Source organism: Strongyloides ratti, assembly GCF_001040885.1.
Source record: "Strongyloides ratti genome assembly S_ratti_ED321, chromosome : 2".
NCBI lineage: Eukaryota > Metazoa > Nematoda > Chromadorea > Rhabditida > Strongyloididae > Strongyloides > Strongyloides ratti.
The window spans coordinates 15,316,119-15,331,458 of record NC_037308.1 but is presented as its reverse complement, the minus strand read 5'-3'; the positions used below and the strand labels follow the sequence as shown (position 1 = coordinate 15,331,458).

Here is a 15,340-nt window from a genome sequence, read left to right as displayed (position 1 = left end):
ATACATATATTATTTAAAATATAGTAATTTTCAATTATTTGTATCAATTTTTTTAATACTACTTTTCATTTTAAAATTTTTTCACTTATTTTTTATATTTTTATCTTTTTTTTTATAAAAAGTTGTTTCAATTTTTTTAGAATAATTTTAATCAATGCAACCTACGTTAATTATAACTCTTCTCATATATATAAAAAAAAGTTAAAAACAAAATTTTTAAAAAAAAATATTAATTTATTTAGGAATTAATAAATTACTTTTTAACGATTATTTCAGTATCTAATAAAAATGATAAAATTATAATCATTCAATAAATATTTTTAATATACAGGAATATTTTTTGATTTTAGTTAAATTTTGTTTTTAAAAAAAACACAAACAATTAAAAAAATTTTAATTTCTTTATTGAAAAAAAAATTTTTGGATTATTTTTTATTTTTGAATAAAATATTACTTATTAAAAAAAACATTTTTGCATGCTTGGAATCATATATACGGGAGGTGAAATTTTTTTAGAAAAAAACCTGTTTTTGACAATCAACATAATTTTTATTTCAAAGAAAACAATTTTTTAAAATGATAAAAAAATTTTATTAGCTCAACTTTCGGCTACATAATATAAAGATATTTAGAATATGCTCTTTTTTCATCTCAAATCGAATTAAAATCTAGGTAAAATGTTCATATATAGCAAAACAAAAAAAAAATATATTTAAAAATATTTTTTATTTAATTACCATTTTCAAATGCTGACCAAGCATCATTTAATTCAGTAAAAATTGCCTTTGCTAATACTTCATTACATGTTCCAGTTTGTTTATCTGGATGAACAACAAGGCATGCTTTGTAGTAACATTTCTTTACTTGTATTGGATCTAATAAATCACCCATAGATGGTTGTTTATATGCTGATGCACCTTCCCATAAAATACTATTAAGTGAAGCCAGGAGAGCTCTTATATTACGTTCTTTACCAGATGTCCAATTTTTAATCTAAAATAATTTGATTTCATTAGTTTATACTATGAAATAAAAAAAAATTACCTTAAATTGAATTGGATCCATTGTTTTTTTTTCTTCATCTTTTTTCATATCAGCTAAAGTCTTATTTTCATTCTTATTTTGTACATTAAATCCCTGACTAGAAAGTAGATCATCAAAAGTACATGAGGAATTAGGCTTTTTACTATCAATATTTATTTTTTGTTGTTCTGATATACTAAAGAATGCACTATTATAGTTAGGTTTTGAAGTGGTGGCTGTTCTTGAAAGTGATTCATTGGAATTCATTGCTGTGGTTGGAAAACTATTTTGTGCCATAAAATCTTCAAATGGATCAATGTCTCTTTTATCTTTAGCTTCAAGATTTGGTGCAGATGCATTTCTATTAAATGTTATTGGTGAATCAAAATTTAATAAATCATTTGCATCATAGTTTACTGCCATACTATTTCCTGTCATTTGTGGTGTTATAGCAAAAACATTGAAAGGATCATCATTAGGAATTTGTGAAGATGATGTATATGTAGTTGATATTTCATTACCTAGACCAAGTAAATCAAAACTTTCTGAAACTAATTTCTTTTCTTCTTTTTTTGGTTGTTCTTTTTTTTCGTAGTCAAATTTAAAATTTTCACTATCATCTGCTTCCTCCTCTTTTGTAACTCTAATACCTGCAAGACGTTCATGAATTTCAGCATCATCAAATAAATTATCTTTATTAGTAAAAATATTTGGTGGTGGTGGACGTTTTGGAATACTTTTCTGTTTTGTATCATTTTCCCATGATAATGTATCAAAAAAACTTTCACTAACAGTATTATCCGTATTTATTACTACATCTTTTTCAAATAAATTACTTTCATTTACATTTGTTTGTGAAAAATTGTTATTTGTTGAAATAAATGTTGAAGCTAAATAATCTCTTTCTTGTGTATCTTTAACAACATTCATTATTGAAGATAATGATTTGTCATATGTTAAAAAATTAGGTGAATTATCAATACTAAAACCTCTGTCAACTGGACCAATCTTAAGTGAAAGTGTTGTTTTAAAATCAGGAGGAAGAAGAACTTCTCCATTTTTGTTAATATCAAAATCTTTAATGTCAAATTCTAAAATTGATTTACCTATATCATGAAAAGAAGAATAGAATCCAAAACTAAACATAAAAACATTAGTTATCTTATTTGTCATTCTATTAAATCTAGCATGGTTAACAACAATGGTAACATCATTGAGAATTGGAAGATCTTCGAGGTCAATTGTTATTGAAGAATCATTTAATGAATTATATTCTCTTAATAAAGTATAATCTTTAAATGTTGACCATAATTTAGTTATACCACTATAAATTTCAACATATGGTCTTGAACCAGTTTTAGCTCTATTAGCTATAGGAACAGAAGAAAAATGAATAGATATTATAGACATAGGATGATTATGAATAAGGCAACGAAGTTGGTCAGGATAACAATTTACAATTGTTTGTATATATTCAAGTTGTCTTGTATAACACAATGGCATTCTTTTACCATCATCATTATAACCTCTACTTTTATATAATGATCTTGTAATATCACTTACTTTTGCAGTAGGTAAAATTTTGTTGAAAATTATTAATGCTGCAGACATCAAAATACATGAAACTTCAGGTCCAACAAATACTAAAATACTATTGTTATTTCGTGATAAATACATGCTGATATCTGTTAACAATTCAAAAAGATAATTTAAAGAAGGAGCAACACCACTATTTAAAGGAGGAAATTGTGCCTCAAAAGATTTCCCTTTATAATCACATTTAAATGTTCTATTTCCTAAATTGTATAAAATAAAATTTTTCCCTTGAGATACTTGATAAATATAAGATTTTATGTTTTCATCTACAGTAGATTTTAAAGCCTCTGGAATATTTTCAGGTAGAGGTATCAATAAAATTCTAGACGAAACCCAAGTTGCATCGGGTCCTTTACCACCATATGTTGATTGAACTGTCTGAACAACATCTTTAGATTTTTCTTTTAAATTTTTAAACAAACTTATTCCTTGTCCTTTCAATGAACTTAAGACAGATCCTTGTGAAGAAGTTGTTTCTGTATTTGTAACAATTTGTTTTGGACCAACAGGAACAGATTCCATTTGTTCAATATAATTTTCTACTCCAGATACAGGTTTAGATAAATCAACACCCATAGATTTAGCTAAAGTAATTGTAGATTCTTTAAGATAATCTGATGTTGGTCTATCCATAGGATTAGGTTTAAGACAAGCCTTAATTAATGGATAAAAAATTGTATATTGCGATTCAGATGGTAATGAATAATTGGCATTAACTATTGCTAATTTTGAACTATCTTCAAATGGATGTTTATGAAAACATAAATAGTACAAAATACATCCTAAAGCCCAAACATCCATAGAAACACCAATAGGATAATTAGAATATATTTCCATTATTTCAGGAGGTCTGTACATTGGAGTTGTATTTTGAGCCATCTCTTCTTCTAATTTTCCTCTATCTAAACTACTCCAATCTTCGTTTGGATTATATTGCTTATTTGTTGCACTACCAAAATCACATAATTTCACAAAACCATCTTTATCAAAAAGAAGATTCTCAATTTTAATATCTCTATGTATTAATGGTGGTACTTGAGAATGCATATAAGATAAAGCATTACATGTAGCATAAAATATTTTAACAATTTGTTCTGGAGACAAATTTTTACATTTCTTCATAAGATCAATAACAGAACCACCGGAACACAATTCTGTTAAAAGAAGAAATTCAGTAGAACCTGAGCTATTTTTATATTGTGCAGCATTAGCATAATTCAAAATATTTGGATGTGATGTTAATTGACGAAGAAAACGAATTTCTTTTAATATATTTGCAGCAGCTTCTCTGGTTGTAGCTATTTGTCTTTTAATAGCATACCAATTAGATTGAGAATCCTGAGCAGAAAATACCAATGCAAACCCTCCTAATATAAAAATTATATATAATATATTGTTTAATAAGTAATAAAGTTTTACCTTCTGCCAGTAAATTTCTTATAATAAGTTTAAGACCACCAATTTCAACAAAAGTTCCAACTAATTCATGGTTATTTTTCCCAAAAATATTTGACGTTGAAGAACCAGCAACAGTATTTCTTAAATTTTCTGTTTGCGTTGATAGATAATCAAATGCTGATTTAAAAATATCAGCCATTATAAGAATGTTTCAATGTATTAGTAAAATATTAATAATAATTAATTTATAAAATAAATAACCAATTCTATATCTAAAAGAAATAAGGAAATTGTAGTACTTGATGAAATATATATTTATAATCAATATGAGAAAACTTGTTTAATTACTACTAATAACAAATTTATGAAAATTACAAGGCGTGATACAATAAGATGTACAATTGTGACGATAATGAAATTTATTAATGATAAATCTCTTTCAATGATGAGCCTTATTTATCAATTGTAAATCAACTTTCCAAGTAATGGTAAACAGAGATAGTTTTAGGATTATTAGTGAGATTTTATTAAAAATTACCTATTTGACAATATATATGAAATATATTTGTTATTAAAAATTTATCAGTTATATGTTGAAATAATGGAGAATTCTAATACAAATTTTTATAATAAATTTATATTTTAGATATAAAAATTTTATGTATGATTATAGATGAAAGAGTCAATAAGCAGAATGATGTTTTGTAGTTTAACATAAAGAAAAAATAGAAGTAAATATAGAGAGGAAAATGTTTTTTGTACTTATCGTACTCTTATAAATGAATTTTATAATAAAGTACATGTATATACATAAATGATTATTTTTTATTAGAACGAAGAAAAAAATATAAAGATATAAAATTTTATTTCCAAGTTATTGAAATAAATTAATTTTTTTTATATCATGTTAAATATGTTAATACACATAACAGTTCTTTTTTGTTTCACAAAATTGTAAATAGTTGTGTAACTTTGCTTTTAGAATATTAAATAATAAATTTTTTTTTTAGATTGCTTATTTAATTACAATGCCTTTTTTTAAGTCAGGCAATAAAATTTGCATTAAAAATAAAAAGTTAGATGGAATTAACAAATTAAATGAAGATTCTGAATCAACAACCACTGAAAATAATAATGAAGATTTTAATGACAACTATGATAGTACAAATTTGCAAAATTTAACATCAGAACAACTAAAAAGTTCTAATAAAATTTGTAAATTTTTAGAAAGTAAAAAGAATAAAGAATATGGGAATGCATCTAATAATATTAGTGAAAATGAAGATGACAATATAAAGATAGATTTAACTCAGCATCCACAACTTTTAACAGTTAAATATGATATTACTCCCGATAAGGTTATTATTATATACGATGCTTCCAACATATATTCAATAGTTTATAATAAAAGTAAATTTAAATATAATGGTATCACATATATGTCAGTAGATCAAATGTATCAACATTACAAATTAACACAATTATGTGGTAAGAAAAAGGAAGAAGAATTTTTTACTCATAAATCAACTCGGTATTACCGATTGTTTGTTAAAAAATGTCTTATCACGTCTGGAAAAACAAAAAATGACGTTATAGAATGGAGAAAAAAAAATGGTTTACAAGTTATTGTCAAAGCTACATTAGAAAAATTTAAACAAAATGAAAATCTTTTACGAGAAATGAAAAATGATCGTGATAAACTTATTTTAAATGCATATGGGGAAGATAAATATGATGCATGTGGTCCAATAAGTGAGTTACATCAGTGGTTAAATAGGAATAAATATAGAAGTATTTCTGTTCCGGTTTGTGAGGAACCAATTATTTTGGATTACTATCCAACAATAAGTAATGGAAAAAATGTACAAGGAGTACTTACGATGTTAGCAAGAAATATTTTAATTGACAATATATTTTTAGATTAAAAAAAGTTGTTGTTTTTTTAATGATTCAATAAGAAAATATTTCTATATTGATAACCAGAAGAACTAAGAAAAATGGTTTATTTTTAATGCATAGTAAGTGAGAAAAATTCAGTATAAATTTCTTATTTATTTGAACTTATTTTTATGTATTTTTCGATTGTTTTTGAAATTTTTTTAAATAAAATCTTTTTATTATGAAAAAAATTTTTTATGTTACTTATAATATTTCATTAATATAATAACTTTTTTTTGAAATTGAGAATGATATTACATTCATCTGATAGCTATTGAATTAATGTAAATTTAAAATATTATAAAGACTATATCAAAAAAAAAATTTGAAAAACTGTGACGGATCAAAGTTTGAGATAAAAGAAGAAAATATTTTTTGAAAAATCTAAATTTTATGATAAATTAAAAAATTAAAATAACTATTCTAAATCAGGTTGTTGCGAGAAATAGATTGACCATAAAATTGTGTTCATAGAATTTTCAAAGTTCAGATATAATAAAACATGTTTGTAAAAAAAATTCAAGTAAGTGAGATCTTAGAAAAATGAAACATGATGAACTAGATTTTTTAAAACTTTTAAAGTATAATCTACATTAAAAAATTTTTTTTAATTTCCACCGTTCATAAATATTCATAATCTAGTTTTTTTGCCATCATCTTTTATATCTCATTAACGATTAAAAACATAAAAATATTTCAAACGCAAGCTACATATGAAAACTGATTAATAGTCGATTCCGGTAATTCGTTTGTTAATGTCTAAATTTTGAAGCGAGACATAGCAAAAGGAGAAAAGTTTTTCTAAATATTCATCGTTTCTAACTTTTTTCATATCTAAGCTGAAACTTGTCACATTAGTATAAAAATAGCTTCATTGGATTTTCTATGAAAAGATGTTGTAGGAAAAAGTGTTTCTATAAAAATATATCTAAAATTTACCAATATTCATAATTGTTAATGCATTTCAAACTTGACCTTCAACATAAGTACTAAAAAAACAACTTTTTTTCGAATTTTGAAATGAAACTATGCTCATCTGATAGTCCTTGGAAAATCATGAATTTTAAATATAATTAAGGCTATATCAAAAGCAAAACTTGAGGAGTTGTGATGAGTCAAAGTTGGAAGCGAAATCGGTGAATATTTTTTGAAAAAATCCGACTTCTTTGATGAAATTAAAAATGTTAAAATTAAAGTAACTATTCTAGATCAGATTTTTGCGAGAAGTCGATTAAACGTAGTCTCATCTTTGTACCTCTTCTCGAACTCAAGAAATGATGAAAAATGCATCTTGAAAAAGTTTCAAGTATGAATCTTGTAACTCAAGTAAATGAGCTCCTAGAAGTATGAGACTAGATGCGCTGGTCTTCTTAAGACTTTTAAGCTATAGTCCACATTGAAAATATTTTCTAAATTTCAACCGTTCTTGAGATACATTGTCGGGTATTTTTTCGCGCCCAATTCTTTTGTCATCATTTTTTATATCTCAATTACTGTTAAAGATATAAAAATGGTTTGAACGTAGACCCTAAATGAAAACTGAAAAGTAGTTGATTTCAGAAATTTGTTTGTTAATACCTGTATTTTGAAGCGAGATACAACAAAAGGCGGAAATTTTTTCTAAATATTCATTGTTCCTGACTTTTCAATATCTCACCTGAAAATTATCAGATTACTATGAGATTAGTTTCATTCGATTATTTTTTAAAAATTGGTGTAGAAAAACTTGTTTGTGTAAAAATATATTTGATTTTAACCGAGATTCATAGTTGGTCCAAATATTTCCAACTTGACCTTCAGCATAAGTACTAAAAAAACAACTTTTTTTCGAATTTCGAAATGAAACTATACTCATCTGATAGTCCTTGGAAAATCATGAATTTTAAATATAATTAAGGCTATATCAAAAGCAAAACTTGAGGAGTTGTGATGAGTCAAAGTTAGAGGCGAAACTGGAGAATATTTTTTGAAAAAAATCGACTTCCATGATGTAATGAAAAATATTAAAATTAAAACAACTATTCTAGATCAGATTTTTGCGAAAAGTCGATTAAACGTAGTCTCATCTTTGTACCTCTTCTCGATCTCAAGATATGATGAAAAATGCATCTTGAAAAAGTTTCAAGTATGAATCTTGTAAATCAAGTAAATGAGCTCCTAGAAGTATGAGACTAGATGCGCTGGTCTTCTTGAAACATTTGAGCTATAGTCTACGTTGAAAATATTTTCTAATATTCAACCGTTCTTGAGATATATTGTTTGGTATTTTTGCGCGCTCAATTTATTGTCATCATTTTTTATATCTTAGCAACTGTTGGAGATATAAAAATGGTTTGAACGTAGACCCTAAATAAAAACTGAAAAGTAGTTGATTCCAGAAATTTGTTTGTTTATACCTGTATTTTGAAGCGAGATACAACAAAAGGCGGAAATTTTTTCTAAATATTCATTGTTCATGACTTTTCAATATCTCACTTGAAAATTATCAGATTACTATGAGATTAGGTTCATTCGATTTATCTTTAATATTTGGCCTAGAAAAAGGTGTTTCTTTAAAAAAATCTACAAAATTTACCAAAATTCATAATTGGTTTAAGTATCACCAACTTGGTCTTCAGCATGAGTACTAAAAAAACAACTTTTTTTTGGAATTTCAAAATAAAACTATACTCATCTTATAGCCCTTGGAAAATGATCAATTTTAAATATAATCAAGGCTATATCAGAAGTAAAACTTGAAGAGTTGTGATGAGTCAAAGTTAGAGGCAAAAGCGGGGAATATTTTTTGAAAAAATCCGACTTCCGTGATATAATTGAAAATATTAAAATTAAACAAACTATTCTAGATCAGATTTTTGCGGGAAGTCGATTAAACCTAGTCTCATCCTTGTATCTCTTCTTGATTTTAAGATATAGTGAAAAATGCATTTTTAAAAAGTTTCAAGTATGAAACTCATAACTTAAGTAAATGAGCTCTTAGAAGCATGAAACTAGATGCGCTAGACTTCTAAGAACATTTGAGCTATAGTCTACGTTGAAAATATTTTCTAAATTTCTATCGTTCTTGAGATACATTGTCTGGTGTTTTTGCGCGCCCAATTCCTTTGTCATCATTTTTTATATCTTAGCAACTGTTGGAGATATAAAAATTTTTTGAACGTAGACCCTAAATGAAAATTGAATAGTAGTTGATTCCAAAAATTTTTTTGTTAATATCTGAATTTTGAAACGAGATACAGTGAAAGGCGGAAATTTTTTCTAAATATACATTGTTCATGACTTTTAAATATCTTATCTAAAACTTATAAGATTATTATGGAAATAATTTCACTAAATTTATCTTTAATATTTGGCCTAGAAAAAGATGTTTCTATAAAAAAATCTACAAAATTTACCAAAATTCATAATTGGTCTAAATATCACCAACTTGGTCTTCAGCATGAGTACTAAAAAAAAGCTTTTTTCGGAATTTCAAAATGAAACTATACTCTACTGATAGCTATTGGAAAATCAAAAAATTTTAAAAATAATCAAGGCTATATTAAAAGTAAAACTTGAGGAGTTGTGATGAGTTAAAATTAGAGACAAAAATGGAGGATAATTTTAGAAAAATTCGACTTCATTTATGCACCAAATAATTAAAATTTAATAATTGATTATCAATTTAATTTTTGCAAGAATTCAATTAAGCTTAGTCTCATTTTCATAAGTATTTTAAATCTCAAGATATGATAAAAAATATTTTAAAAAAGTTTTTAAGTACAGAAATAAAAAATTAAGAATTTTATTTTAAAAAGCAATTGGACAAAATACATTGGCTTTTTTCAAAACTTTGAGGTATGATTTACATCAGAAATAATTTCTAAATTTTTATTTATCTACATTTATAATATTTTGCATTTTATTGTTCTTTATCATTTTCCATTTTTTATTATATCTCAAGTGAAATTTATATATACAAACGATAGTATTATTAATTGATTTGTATTAAAACATCTAATTATAATAAAATTTTTTTAAAGTAATAATTCCTATTTTAAAAAGATTTAGAAATTTATTAAAAAATTAATAAAAATAGATTAAATTTTGTTAAATTTTAAGCTTTTTATATTAATTAAAATATTTCAACATTTTATTAATTTTGTTTTTCTCAAGTTTATTTTTATATACTATAGTTTATATAAATAAAAATAATATTGTTAAAATACATAAGTTTTCTATGTTTAATTGTGATATAAATTCAATAATATAAATTATTATAAATATATTTTATTAAATTAAATGAAATTGATGTTGTACTTATTATGTAATGATTTATGATATGATAAGTTCATTGATTACAGAAGAAATTTTGATATAAAAATTTTTAAATATAAATATTTTTAAAAAAGCATAACTTTTTGTTTATATTTATAAAATTCAAAAATTAATTTCAATTTACAATGAAATGGTATTTAGCTAATTGAAATTCTTCAGCATTCTTCTTTTAAAAATATTCAGTTAACCATATTTTCCTCATATGTTAATATACACATAAAATTCTTTTATATTGCTGTAATAATTGCAAATTTTTGTGAAAATAAAAATAATTTAAATCTTCGTGGTAGTGTAGAATTTATATCAACAACTTTGAAACATATGAAAGAGTTCAATTTACACTAAGATCTTGTTGAAATAGAATGGTAAATTAAAAAAAAATATTATTTTGATAATAAAAATTATATATTTTTTTTTTAAATAGGTGTTCAACCTGGTAAAGATGTTCATGAAATAGTTGCTTTAACTTTTGGTCAATGGAATTTTGCTACAAAAAAAATTAAGAGAATGTTATATTGGATGCCAAAAATTAGGCATACTAATAAATATTTAGATAAACGAGAAATAGATAATAAGAAATTAAATGCAATGGAATTGGCAGAGTTAGCATTAAAAATGATGTCTCGTGATGCAGGAACAAAAATTTCAGATGCTCAATCTGTAGATAAAAATGGCAAAGTATCATTTATTGTTAGTGCTCAAAGCCCTCTTCAAAAATGACTTCTATTTAATTTAGTTCAAGCTCATTCAGACAATGGATTAACATTGAATATTGATGAACCTTCATTAGTTTATCTATCAGATCATAAAATAAAAAGTTGTTTTATCATGTGTTGATCCAGAATATAGAGAAAATGAATCAACACTTCTTGATAATGATTCTTATTATAATTTAGATGATATTGTTTATGGTATTGAAAAAGAATTTAAAAAGACAAAAAATATTCATCAACAAGGAGGAAAAGTTATTTTAGCTTTAGCTGTTCTTGAAGATAATAGTAGAGAATCTGCTATGGCATGGATGAAGCACCTTCAAGACGATAATTCTAATTTAGAAAAAGCAACAATACTTTTTAGCTCAAAAACAAGTGATGTAGATGTTATTTAAATAAGTATGTATTGAGTATATCTTTTTAAAAATAATTTTAACTTTGTTATTAGGTTGTTGTAATAATATATAAATAAAACATAACTTTTATTTTTTGCAAGTTATTAGTTTATAAAAAAAATTCTATTAATAAAAAAATTAATATTTAGTTTATAAATTAACATTGTTGATTTTATATTTTTGTTACATAAAAAATATTTTCTTTTAATTATACATCTATTTTTATTCACTAAATAAACTAATATTTTTTAATAAAATTTAGTAAAAAAAGGTAAATATGTACAGATAAATAATAGTATATAAAAAAAATAAAACAGAATTATCTTAAATTAACTATAATGAATAAAATCATTTTATTGTTACTTTTTATTTCAACTCTTTTTCAAATAGCATATAACTGTTCATGTCGATATGAGAGACCAAAAGATTCAATGTGTTACACGGATTTTAGTAAGTTATATTAAAAAAGTTTTAATTATTTTTTTAGTTTCTCATGTTCAAATAAAAGGTGTTACTCGTCTTAAAGATTGTTATGGTAAACCTTTAAAACAAAGTATGCGTGGAATTAAGTATTATGTAAAGCATTTGAAAATTTATAAAAAGCCAAGAAATATCAAGCTTTCAAATTATATTTATACAGCTTCAAATCATGAATTATGTGGATTTACAAACTTGAAAAAAGGTGAAAAAATTTATCTTATGGGAAAAATAGATAAAACAAAAAAATTATCAATAAGTATATGTTATAGCGTAAACTTTTATTCAATGATAAAAGGTAAAATTTCGGAGAAAGATCTTCAAATGTTAGAAAAGAAAAGTTACGAACCATGCAAATAAATAAATATTAGTATTTATACTATTTATAAAAAAATTAACATATATTGTAAAAATAATTCAATATTATTAAAGAAATAAACTTTAAGTATGTTTCTTTTTAATGCTTTTTTTTGTAGAAATTATTTGATAAAATAAACTTGTCTTATTATTTATTTTAAAAGAAATAAAATTTAAAAAAAAAACGAAACTTAGTTTGCTCAAACAGTACGAATACACAAGTATAATATCATATTATTTTATCACTTGTAAGCCATTATCATCATAGCACAATCGTCATTTATCTGAAGCTATATCGTTCAAATGATAACTACCATTTTTACACGCTTATTATTCAAATTAAAATAGAAAAAATTATTTTACAACAAAAAAAACTTTTTTTAAGTTTTAATTTTAATGCTCTGTAAGGCTTGGATTAGTAAACTATATATTTTTTTAATTATATCAATGAAATAAATTTTTGTCAAAAAAAATTCAAATACCTTTTAAATTTATATATTAACCAAGAATGCGCTTTTTTGACTAAAGTTGCGGTTTTACTCACGATTTTGAAGTGATGAGATAGACTGAATTAAAAATTATAACAATTTTTAAAAATAGAATTTTTTTAAAAATGATAATATAAATTTTTCTTTTTTAAAATTTTTTTAAGACACAGAAAATCTTTTAAAATAAATGATTTTTTTTTAAATTTATATATAAAAACTTTGCAAACGAAAAAAAAACTATAATTATTTTATTTTATAAAAATATAAGATAACTATAAATATTAAAAAATTATTCTGTTTTTTTAGATTCAATAGTTAGTTTAAATAAACTTTTTTTAAAATATGACAATAGGAAAAGATTTTAAAATACTTAAAAAAAGTTAATATTTTTACATTTTTTTCTTTTATGTTGGTAATATAAATAAAAAATTAAATTAAGAATTTTTGTTATTTGTTTTATTTAAAAAACATTTAGAATAGTAATTTTATTGTTATTTTTTATCATTAGAAATATTTCTTTATTTTTTTTACATTTTGCTAAATTTTTTAATTAAAAAAAGATAAAAATTATGTATAGATTTTAAAAATTCATTTTTTTATATTTTTTGAAATATAAACACATTTAAAAATAATTTTCTATTAAGTATTTCTTTTTTTTAATTTTTTTATTGTATAAATTAATTTATTATTAATTTTATAATTCTTAATAACGAACTTATTATTGAAATTATAAAACATTTTTGTAAAAAGATTATACATATTATAATTATTTTTTTAGATGTATTACAAAGTCACAAAATATAAAATCAAATTATGTATATTTCATATTTAAAAAATATAAAGTATTGTACTTAAAGAATATATTAGAATGTAGTTTGGTAATATTATTGTATCTTTTTTTATATAGTAATAAAGTAATTCATAAACAGAACTAATATTTCAAATTACATTTTGCAATAAAATTGTTGTGAATAGTTAAAATTAATACGTTTATCTTTATTATTTATTTTTAAACTTTGTGTATTAATAGAAAAAAAGATTAATTCTCAATATAGTTGTAATAAATAATTTTTGTTTTTAAATTTCTAAAAAAATTTTTTTCAAATTTTAAAGCTTTTTTTTTGACCATATCTCAGAAACCGTAAATTTATTTCAAGCCAAACTAGTTTTAACTGAAAAATTTTAAAGAACTACATAAATTTTCACTTTATCAACAAATCGAAAAATGTACTCTAAAGAAAATTAAAACTAATTAAGAATTTTTTTATACCAAATTAAAACTGAAAAAAAATTTTTCTTGTTAAATAATTTTATATATAATTTAATGTCAATATATAGTATATATAAAATTAATAAATATAAATGACATATAAAAAATATAACATACACAAATAATATATAAAAAATTTTAGTAAAACTTATATATAAAAAAAAGTTTTGCAAAGTGAAATCAGTCTGAAGCCAATTTCACATCTTAAATCACAATATATTTTTTTTATATTCTCTTTAAACTGAAACTATCAAAATTACCCTGCAATCTTTTTCATTTATCTCAAAGAATTTATTTTAACTTTATTTTATCACGTTTAAAAAAATAATTAAAAAAAAAACACCACTTTTTCTTTTCGTTATATCTGAAGAACGAAAGAATTTTTTTAAATGGAACTTATTTCAGTCGAAAGAGAAATGCTAAATGTTTAACTAAAATTTTTTTTATCAATTTTAAAATGTTTAGTTTAACTAATATTATTTCAAAAATTTGCATAAGTTTTTTTTAGAAAAAAAATTTTTTTTTTGTTTTAGTAAATATTATATAGCAAAGGTTATTATTTTTTAAGAATTTGATATCAAATTGCAGCCTTAAAAATATATCTCAAACCGCTTTTTTTTCCTCAAAAAATTATTTTTGTTTATTTTTATACTACAATATCTTAATGAAAAAATTATTTTTTGTACAAATGAATGTATTTATCATTATCAGAGTGATTTTTTAAATTAGAAAATTTTTTTAAAAATTTAATTTACAAAAATAATTTTTTGGAAGTAATTTTTCCTTAATTTATATAAGATTTTTATAGTAATAATACCTATTTTAAAAAGATTTAGAAATTTATTAAAAAATTAATAAAAATAGATTAATTTTTGTTAAATTTTAAGCTTTTTATAATAATTAAAATATTACAACATTTTATTAATTTTGTTTTTCTCAAGTTTATTTTTATATACTATAGTTTATATAAATAGAAATAATATTATTAAAATACATAAGTCTTCCATGTTTAATTGTGATATAAATTCAATAATATTAATTATTATAAATATATTTTATTAAATTAAATGAAATTGATGTTATATTCATTATGTAATGATTTATGATTTTATAACTTCATTGATTACAGAAGAAATTTTTATATAAAAATTTTTTTTATATAAATATTTTATAAAAGCATAACTTTTTGTTTGTATTTATAAAATTTAAAAATTAATTTAAATTTACAATGAAATGGCATGCAACTAATGAAAATTCTTCAGCATTCTTTTTTTTTAAAAATATTCAGTTGACCATATTTTGTTCATATGTTAATTATACACATAAAATTCTTTTATATAACTGTAAAAGTTACAACTTTTGTGAAAA

General features: G+C 22.3%; 4 protein-coding genes across 4 annotated transcripts; 3 read left to right on the top strand and 1 right to left on the bottom strand.

Moving 5' to 3' along the window:
* Nucleotides 1–729: 729 nt before the first annotated feature.
* Nucleotides 730–4,216, bottom strand: SRAE_2000486400 (Numb-associated kinase; the record flags this gene model as incomplete). Its single annotated transcript, XM_024643797.1, has 3 exons — nt 730–993; nt 1,045–3,986; nt 4,039–4,216. The coding sequence occupies 3 exons, from the start codon at nt 4,214–4,216 to the stop codon at nt 730–732; spliced, it is 3,384 nt and encodes a 1,127-aa protein (XP_024509429.1).
* Nucleotides 4,217–5,045: 829 nt separating this feature from the next.
* SRAE_2000486300 (Conserved hypothetical protein CHP02464 domain-containing protein) lies at nt 5,046–5,974 on the top strand (the record flags this gene model as incomplete). The annotated part of the gene is made up of 2 exons (XM_024643796.1): nt 5,046–5,899; nt 5,938–5,974. The coding sequence occupies 2 exons, from the start codon at nt 5,046–5,048 to the stop codon at nt 5,972–5,974; spliced, it is 891 nt and encodes a 296-aa protein (XP_024509428.1).
* A 2,084-nt stretch (nt 5,975–8,058) lies between these two features.
* On the top strand, nt 8,059–11,380 carry SRAE_2000486200 (Evolutionarily conserved signaling intermediate in Toll pathway, mitochondrial; the record flags this gene model as incomplete). The annotated part of the gene is made up of 3 exons (XM_024643794.1): nt 8,059–8,080; nt 10,697–10,966; nt 11,091–11,380. The coding sequence occupies 3 exons, from the start codon at nt 8,059–8,061 to the stop codon at nt 11,378–11,380; spliced, it is 582 nt and encodes a 193-aa protein (XP_024509427.1).
* A 338-nt stretch (nt 11,381–11,718) lies between these two features.
* On the top strand, nt 11,719–12,217 carry SRAE_2000486100 (Netrin domain and Proteinase inhibitor I35, tissue inhibitor of metalloproteinase family and Tissue inhibitor of metalloproteinases-like, OB-fold domain-containing protein; the record flags this gene model as incomplete). The annotated part of the gene is made up of 2 exons (XM_024643793.1): nt 11,719–11,830; nt 11,868–12,217. 2 exons carry the CDS (start codon nt 11,719–11,721, stop codon nt 12,215–12,217), a joined length of 462 nt encoding a protein of 153 aa, XP_024509426.1.
* Nucleotides 12,218–15,340: the final 3,123 nt, after the last annotated feature.